This window comes from Coenobita brevimanus, chromosome 2 (assembly GCF_032717465.1).
Source record: "Coenobita brevimanus isolate Jiangsu-jjx chromosome 2, ASM3271746v2, whole genome shotgun sequence".
Lineage (NCBI taxonomy): Eukaryota > Metazoa > Arthropoda > Malacostraca > Decapoda > Coenobitidae > Coenobita > Coenobita brevimanus.
The window spans coordinates 2,295,974-2,305,981 of NC_136955.1; the positions used below are offsets into that span (position 1 = coordinate 2,295,974).

At 40.5% G+C, this 10,008-nt stretch overlaps 1 protein-coding gene across 1 annotated transcript; it reads left to right on the forward strand.

The window, feature by feature from the left end:
- The first annotated feature begins 5,544 nt into the window (after positions 1 to 5,544).
- Yip1d1 (Yip1 domain-containing 1) lies at positions 5,545 to 9,333 on the forward strand. Its single transcript, XM_080265485.1, has 2 exons — positions 5,545 to 5,569; positions 8,302 to 9,333. The coding sequence occupies exon 2, from the start codon at positions 8,302 to 8,304 to the stop codon at positions 9,115 to 9,117; it is 816 nt and encodes a 271-aa protein (XP_080121611.1). The 5' UTR covers positions 5,545 to 5,569; the 3' UTR covers positions 9,118 to 9,333.
- The last annotated feature ends 675 nt before the right edge of the window (positions 9,334 to 10,008 follow it).

Sequence of the window (10,008 nt, forward strand, 5' to 3'; positions counted from 1 at the left end):
AACAATTACACTTACAAGCACTTCTCACCCTACATACTGTACAATCTCTACTAGACAGCCCAAGCCACTTGGTAGAGATACATTGGCTGTATCATCCCCAGTTCAGTAGGGATAGGCCGGTCCTGCAGTGGACACTCAAATGGCTGATGAGTTGAGATGAGATGATTATATATATATAAATATATATATATATACTGTATATATATATACTGTACGTAATACACACACAGATTCAAGGGTTGATGAGTGTTCCTGATCAGATGGACAGGGGTTAAACAACAACAGATTCAGGAAGAGCACTTTCAGGACAAGATAACAAGGCAGTGTAATATTGTAACGGTGTATATATGAATGTTTGGTTCCTATACGGTGAAGGGTGTAGTATGAGATTGGCTGTTATGATATTTATGATATGAGTGAACATTAAATTTATTTTCACTTGAGTCATGTAAAACAACACATTTAAATAAATATTTGACCACATTGAAGCTGGCATATGAGACTGTTACACCTTTTCCTTAATGATATATGGTAGTATATTGTGCATATTACACCTTATTCTCTTATGTGGTACAAGAGCAAGCAATGTTTCCATGTTGGTCATTCATTTTTTCATTCATTCATCATCCAGTCGTGTGTTACCCCATGAGGAATGTAGGAGGCTGGGGCTAGGCAGGTTGGTCCTGACATTTAAGATGAGAGTGACCAGCCTTACGCATCCGTGAGTGGCATTACTTGAACAATAAACCCCAACCACTCCTTGGATATAAACCTGCCCAGGCTTAATCCGATTGGAGTGCCTAAATTACCCGCTAAACCACCAGGCACCATAATTTGGTTATGTGGTTACTACGCAGCATAGTAAATGGTTTCCTGGTATACAGGAAACCATGTGGCTCGTCACTCAGTGAAGGAAGAGGGAAAAGGGCAGTCACCCGAGAGCAGCACTACATTAAATAAGTGGGTGGTGAGTGCCCCCACCTACCATAAAGGAGTATAGCTGGGTGTAGTAAACATAATATACTACAAAGAAGAATGCTGTGATGCCAGGAGTACAACCTAGAATATGGTCCATTATAGTTTCATATTACAGTAGTTGGAATGTAAAGAAAATGTTAAAAAGTGCTCTGAACTTATTTTTCTCTGTGATTTTGTGATTTTATAGTATATACACTTGTACTATACAAAAAACAAAAAAAGCATTGTTATCAGTGTTTTTTCCATTTGCAGTCATTCATATTGTAATCGTTTATGTACTCATTAAATATGTATGTTTAATACCAGTAGGCATACTGAGTAAAAACATTACCTGTAGTTTGCTACACTGTATTATAATCCTTGTGTTTGTCCCATTTCACTTGGCATATTGATGGCTAATTTTCCCACTATTGTATTCTTTTCCTGGCTTTCTGTATCCAACCTTACCCCACCAGTGGGAGGGAAAAAGAGACAAAATGATGGTGATGATGATGTTTTTATGGAAGACATTATATATGTATGGTATGAAAGGAAACTTCCAGAATGCTGTTCCGTTATCGTGATGTTAATGAAGCGTACATAAAAGTGTGATGATTATGTTGATGATAATGATGATGTTCGTGTCCATAGGTGGTTATGTCATCCAGGTGAGAGTATTGAGAAGTTTTTTCACACTGAGGACCAGAGGGCAGACAGCATGTGGCAGTCTTGGGGACCTCTATCTATCTATCTATTGCCAGACGCCTCAATCCCGTTTAGGGTGGCCACAAACAAATCGCCTCCAAGTCGCCCTGTCCCCCGCCATTTGACTGCCCTGCTCCCAACTCACACCCCCCTCTCTTATATACCTCTCCACCCCATCCCTCCATCTCATCCTCGGCCTCCCCCTCCCTCTTCCCCCCTCCACCTCACTCACATACACTCTCTTCGTCAGTCTTTCACCCTTCATCCTTTCCACGTGGCCAAACCATCTCAGTGTGTTCCTCATAACGCTTCCTATCACATCCACATCCACACCACAACGCTCCTTTATATCCTCATTCGTCAGCCTGCCTCTCCACGTGACTCCACAGGCTCCTCTTAAATAACTCATTTCCACTGCTCTCACTCTTGACTTGTGTCCTTCCAACAATGTCCAAGCTTCACTTCCGTACGTTAGAGTTGGTATCACAATACTGTCATGTAGTAACTTTTTCACTTCCATGCTCACTTCCCTGTTTCTTATCACTGCTTTCAAGGAACCAGCAACCTTTCTTCCCTGCTGTACCCTTTCAAGCACTTCACCCTCCAAACCTCCATCCTTACTCATCACACTACCCAAATACTTAAACGTACTCACATTTTCCAATTCCTCACCATCCAACCTCGCTGTACATTCACTAACTTCACCTCTCTCAAAGACCTACGGGCACATTTCCATACACACAGCCACTCATGTACACACACTAGTGTGTAGTAATCACCATTTACCCCTCTGAACTTATATATTGCTAGATATAATTTTTCAGAGATCGCAAGTGTTTACTAATATGTTAGAGTTGATATAGAGTACAGTCTTTCATTGTTGTAATCTCTTCAGTTCTGTGATGTAGTTTTTCATAGTTTGGCCTTATCTCCAGATGATTTTATTCACATTAGGATATAGTTTTTGAACTGGAGGGGCTTACTATACCTTAGTCAGTCTCTTTAGAACTTTGTAATCATCATCATCATCATCTGGACCTCCTTTCCCACCCTAGGGCAGGCTGAGGAGTAGCGGTGTCCAGGCAGCCCAAGTTTGCCTAGTCCAGTGGGCCACACTTCCATTCCCTCATCATTCAACCCCCAGGATCCTGGCTCTATCTGATATGCCAGAAACTTTCAACACATTCTGTAGCTTCACATAAACATCATCCATAGAACCATCCATCATCCAATCCTATGTTGCCCCTGGAGAAGCTTAGGAGCCCAGGGTTAGACAAGTTGGTCCTGACATTTAAGGTGAAAGTGACCAGCCTCACTCATCCCTGAGAGGCATTACGTGAGCAGTAAACCCCAACCATCCCTTGGATATAAACCTTCACCAGCTCAATCCGACTGGAGTGCCTTAATTACCCACTAAACCACCAGACGCCATAATTTGGTTTTATGGTTACCATCCAGTGTAGTAAATGGTTTCCTGGTTTACAGGAATTAGTTGAATAAAATAATCTGCAGATTGTGAGAATGAGTAAGAAAATACATCTTAAGACTGAAGGGATTAAGTTACCTAAAATTTATATCCCATTCTGTCAATTCCCTCAGCCTTTCTGGACCCTACCTCACCCCAGCCTAGGGCAGGAAGAGGTATAGATGATGGTGATATAACTTGGTAGTGATTATATGTGTATAGTTATTGTTGTGGCCCCAGGCTTTTCTGGACACAACTCAGTGGAATGGAGGCTGAAATTGCCCTTCTGCAGTCCTCCATCCTCCTTTTAAGGTATAGGCAGGAAGCTGAGGGGTGTTTATCTGTTTATAGCAGGACAACAGAGTCACTCAGATATTTTGATGCTACCACATGAAGAACTTCTCCAGCATCACAATCAGAAGAAATTGTGAGTGTCATGTGAACACTGAGGAAATATTTTGGCTTCTCATCTTTTATGTGGGGAAGAGGAACAGCCAGGAAAACTGTACTCCTTTTACTCTAACTGGACCTAAAATTGCAGTCTTTCCATGTTGAATGTTAGTTGTAATAATAGATTAACAGTAGAATATTATGCTGCTCACAGAGGAGTGCTATGGAGAAGATATAGAGCCATAGTATTGTCTTATTCCACCAGTGAACTGCCTGACGTAAACTGCAAAAGGACAAAAATCTGGTCCAAGCTAAGGTGAAGAGTTTAGTAGTCGCTGTTGGACAAGGTGGCACCTCGTAGCTGCAAGGTCTTGTCATGGTTCCATCACCATGTCATCAAGCATCAGTTTTCTATCTCGCCGTCTGTCATGTACACTGACATGATGTATGATATAGTAATTGGGAGCAGTGGTGTACATAGCCTTGTTGATTGACTTGACTCTTAGAGGTTTATGCTTTTCTTTTTGCTAATAATTGTCCAGTGGTTTTGTTTCTAAACCCATGTCTTTGTCCAAGCAAATGAGTCGACTGTGGTAAGCAGCTGTGTCTGTGAGGCTGTACTACAGGTACACAATGGTAGGTATCTGGTGCCCCCCTTTTGGTAGATAGTGCCACACTAGGGTAATAACCAGGGTCCTTTCTATGGTGAAATGGAGGGAAATATGAGGTGTGGCTACCAGGTGGGTGCTATAGCTGCTCCACCCAGGGTGCAGGCTGCACATCACTGCATTGTTCAGTGGTAGCTGATCAAAATGGATGAATGTAGTGAAAGGGTATGCTTGGTAGTGTGGTAGTGGAGGTGTTCTTGACATGGCCTGTACTGTAAACCACTGAAATGCATTGAGAACTTTTATTCCAGTGACTTGTAGAAAATTATGCCTTTTAAGTGCATATGTGTTGTAAGCTCATTGGGGATGAACAGTTATTAATTGTGGTAGGTGTGTGCTATCTCACTTGATGTAGTGCATCATACTTCTTCCTTAGCCTTTATCATTCTATTTCTGTGCCTGCCCTCCTCACCTCCTATTTCTCCTATCTTTCCTGTCACTTCTTATTGCTTTTCTTCCTTTACAGGTGGCATTACATGAGTGATAAGCCAAATGATTTCCTGTAAACCAAGAAATCATTTATAACGCATGGTGGTAACCATATAACCGATCCATACGTGCTCCCTACGTGTCAACAAGTGGGTTGGTGGAGGGTTAGTGCCCCTCCCCGTAAAACAAATAACTCAGAGTCAAATGGCCACCCCTTACGGGATTATGGCGTCTGGCAATAGACAGATAGTGTGCTATCCACAAGTTCAGTGGAGTGCAACCTTATGTTCATATGATTTAACAGTGACAAGCCAAATGGACAGGTAGTAATGACATAGCCAAATGGACATCAGGTGGTCTAGTGGGTTAAGGCATTCCAGCTGGATAGGGCTTGTAAAACATTTATGTGAGGGGTGGTTAGGGTTTATTGCTCTCAAAATGTCATATCAGGGACTGAGAACCTAGCCATGGGCCCCTACGTTCCTGATGGGGCAAAAAATGATTGACTGATTACTATTGCTACCATACTATAATACTGTTGCCACGACCATCCATTCCCCTTCCCCAGACAACGCAGCCCCTGAGTGAGTAACTGCAACGCAGCCTTCGTACCATCTGTTCGTAAAATTCAGTTATTATAAATTTATTTTGTTTCATAATTCATATGGAATTTGACAGTCTATTGGTGAATTAGTTCTTAGACAGCTTTTGAATTGTTAGTGTAATGAAAATATATATAAAAACAAATACATTTTTCAAATGTTACGTGTCTTTGAAAGCATATACATAGCAATCACTGTTTACTTATTTTCTATATTTTCATTGCTATGTGATATTTTTGTGGCAGATATGGTATTGGTAATTACAGATTCTTACATTTTAAGTGATATTAAAGATGTAAGTTTTGTACAACTTGGCAGGTCAGGGGGACGTTCGCCCGGAGACAGTATTTACGGTAATATTTTTATGAATTTGCCGTCTTTTGTGAATCACATAATCCGCTGCATGTCTCATTATAGCTAAGGGCCTATATGGCTTGCTGGCCAGTGATATTGTGTGGTATATTAAGGCCGGGGTATAAGGTATTTTCTCATTTTTGACAGGCGGCTTCCAAGGTACTGTGTATAGGATTACGTTGGACGGGTTCAGAGGCCAAGATGAATGATTTATTTGTCACAAGTGTGGGTCGAAATTTATAAACTTTGATGAACACTTAGTATATTAGTGTTAAGTGCGTGATTTTAAATACAACCCACCATAGCCCACTTCGAGGTGGACATAACCTTTCATAACCACTGACTCACGGAGGAAAATCATTGCAAGTTGATTTGGAAATTATGTAGCATCCCGTACTGGAATCATTTTTATGTTCAGACCTGGCATAAAATTGCCATCACTCCATCTGGAATGCTGAGTGCTGAGAATAGATTAATGCAAGTATGTGATGGTGGTCGTGAAGTTGTGCTAAGAAGAGGATCAAATGTAGAGGTGTAGCATTGTCTTTTTCAGCCATTCATGTGTGTGAAATAAGCCGGGCCAAGTTAAGGTGAAAAGGGTATTGTTAGGTAATTTATTCTTCATATTACTCCTCAGTATCATCTTGTATATATGTTATTGATGTAAGCTATGCTGATTTTACAAGGATATAGGTAACATAAAAGAGCATGTTAAAAGTAAAATTAGGTGCATTGGAATGGGTGATATGAACCTGAGAATTTTTTACATGTCCTTGAGGTCAGATGTGTTCAGGTAAATATTTTGGACATTCTGTTATTGGATTTAATCATTTTAATTAACCTGCTTTAAAAAAAAGAAAAAATACTGTCGGCCCACTGGTAAACATTTTTCATGTATATCAGTAAGAACTCTTCTAACCTCACCTAACCAATCCAGCCTAACTAAACCTGGCTGGGTATTCAGGTTTAAAAAAAAAAAAAGTGTGGAAATCAGATATTAGGAAGGTAAAATTATACTTTTAAGTTTTAGCCAAAAATGCAATTGCAAGATTTTGATGTTTTTTTTTGGTACTGTATTTTAGAGTGTTCGAAGACACTTCTCCAGCAATTTTGCTGTAAATTATTTTGATTTTACAGTACTCCTGAAGATAACCCAACCTAAGCTAACCTAACCTTCAGTAGTAGAATAAAAATTTATGATGAAAATGCCATAGAAAAGGATCTTAGAACTGTCCTACCCCCCCCCACCACCACCACCAAAAAAAAAAAAAAAAAAAATTATAATTGTGTTTTTGGCCAAAACTATAATAATACCGTAAGGAAATACAACTTTTAAGGGAAGTAATGTAGATTTATACAAGAAGTCTATAGAATTGATGATTTTATGAAGGAAATACCTTACTATCTATCTATCTAAACCAGAAGCCATAATCCTGTAATGAGTGGCCACATGTCTTTGAGACACTGTACAGTAGTTGTTTTATGGTGAGGGGCACTAACCCTCCGCCAACCCACTTGTTGACACACAGGGAACACATACCAGTATGGGTTGGTTATATGGTTACCACCCGGCATTGTAAATTGTTTCTTGGTTTACAGAAAACCATTAGGCTTGTCACTCAGTATAAAGCTACCTGGAAAGGAAAGAGAGTAATAAAAATTGACAGGAAAGATGAGAGAAATAGGAAGAGAGGAGGCCAGACAGAAAAAGAATGATAAAAGTGAAGGAAGAAGTAGACGGCACTACATCAAGTGAGTGGATGATGGTCACCATCACCTACCACTAAATAGTTTGTACAGAATAAAAGCTGTTTAATCCATGTATGTGCTGTACTGTAATGTCTCACATTAAAGATGAATGTTGATGTGACAGAAAAGGTGCACAGGATTTATTTGGAAGATATTGTATTTGTAAAGATAAGATTTAGGGATGGATGTAAAAAAAAGTCTTAACCAGTTGTTGAGATGTCAGTCTCCATTGCAGTTAATTATTACCATAGATTATTTGAATTTTTGTGTATTGTCACTTCCATATTCCCTATGTGACTGAGGGCAATTTCATGCACAATTGGGTTCCTTCATAGGCTCAGATATGGGTAGGCCTGCTAGGACTTCTGTGCATGTCTTGGGTATTCTCTCTACAGTATTTTCATCTTTCTGTTTCTGATACCATGTTTTAGTTTCCCCAGAAGTGTCTACCACTTTTGTAAATTCAGTACAGTACGGCACTTAGACTTTCAAACATTAGAACTTTCAAGCGTATCTTTGAGCCCGCGTCTTCCCCTGCACCTCACTCACACACTCCCAGTCAGTCTCTCATTTCCATTTCCATTCCACATGGCTGAACCATTTCTCCTCTTTCCAACATATCCACATCATCATCATACTCATGAATTTCCTCATTTGCCTGTGTGTCTTCATGGAACTCCACACATCCCTGTCAAATAACTCATATCCACTCACATTGTTCATTTCTTGTGGCCATTTAGCAAAATTCAAGTTGTGTTAATAGAAACTACAGTATTCATTTATGTTAACTAGGCAGAGATTTTGGTCTGTTTGCAGAATAGGACAATACTATGGCTCTCCATTCTTGCAGAGGATTTCTTCTTGACTAGCACTATATTCAAGTGTTAATTTTTTGTCATATCTCGGCATTCAAGATGGAGAAACTGCAGTTTATGCTTAGTTAAAATGACTAGAATGTGGTTAAGATAAAACATGCTTGCAGATGTCGTATGGATGGGAACAACAACAGCAACAGCAGCAATATGGTGGAGGTGGCGGATGGGGCGATGGAGGTGGGTGGGGTGACCAGACCAGTTTCTCGTATGACATGGGCACCTCTGACTTTGGCCAGGAGCAACAGTTTCAAAGTTTTGAATACAGTGGTGCCCCAAGCCAATCCACCCCAGCCCAGACCTCCACAACATATACGAGTCAACAGCCATCGTTTTTCACCCCTGGCCCTTCTATTATGACTCCTGGGCCCAGTCAAGAACCAGGGGGATCAGGACCATACACCTCAGAGGATGAGGAGCCTCCGTTACTTGAAGAACTGGGTATTAATCCTGATGCCATCCTACAGAAGACTCTCACTGTTCTTAATCCACTCAGGCGTACAGATCCGACAATTCTTGATGACACGGATTTAGCAGGTCCATTGGTGTTTTGTCTTCTATTTGGCTCCTTCCTTCTGTTCTCTGGGAAGGCACAGTTTGGCTACATCTATGGTATTGGTCTCCTGGGGTGTGCGTCTATGTACGCACTACTGAATGCCATGTCTGTGTCTGGTGTGCGTCTGGCTGTGGTCGTGAGTGTTTTGGGGTATTGTCTTCTTCCCATGGTCGCTCTAGCAGGGGTTAATATTCTCCTGAGCCTACAAGGGGCAGCCGGGATGGTGTTAACTGTGGCAGCAATATTATGGTGCTCAATCTCGGCATCGAAACTTTTTGTCACTGGTTTAGCCATGGATCATCAACAACCATTGCTGGCATACCCCTGTGCTCTTTTGTATGCAGTATTTGCACTCATTACCATTTTTTAGTTCAGTGCATTCATAGTTGTCAGAGGACTGGGAATGAATGCTGTTGTGTGTATTAGTGTGTATTAAAAGACTTGTCTCTGTACCCACCTGTATGCTGTATTTGCACTCATTACCATTTTCTAAGTCAGTATGTACAGAGCTGTAATGAAAATGTGAGTGAGTGCTATTGTGTGTATATTACAGATTCACATGCCATAAATAATAGTGTTTTTCTGTGCCCTCCTGTATGATGCCTCTGTACTCATTACTGTTTCCCAAATTACTGTACTGTGTCTGGAATTATCAGAATAATGAAAGTGAATGCAGTTGTATGTATTTAAAAAATAGCAGGTCCCAGTACAGTATAGTTTACAGCCTGTAAATTGTTGATTATATGCATGATAATTTATTTAAGACCATCAGTACTGTGACACAAATTTATGTTTTATTCTTGTTACTGAAGATGACTGTGCACGAAGTGACAAGCCAAGTGGTTTCTTGTAATCCAGAAAAGTATTTACAGTACTTTATTGGGTCTGAGTTGTAGGGATGGTTGTAGTTAGTTGCTCATTCAGTACTACATACAGATGAGCAATTGGTCACTTGCTGTAAATATTTGAACTGTGTCCTAGTCCTGAACTCGTATGTTCCTACTGGGGACTAAAGGATTGGATGGATAGATGGATTGCCACGTCTGGGTGATAATATTCAGCTTATGGCAGACCTCATGTAAAAGGATAGATGATGATTGTTTTCAAATCTGTTCACCGCCAGTTGTTTCCGAAGCCGAGTAGAATCGGTGGTAGCAATAGTAGAATATAAAGGATGCCATTGTACTGAAGGGGTACATTTGTTCTCTCTCATCCACAGAAGCAAGTCAGTAGAAAGGTTTTTGTTGTGTTGTCAGTGCTT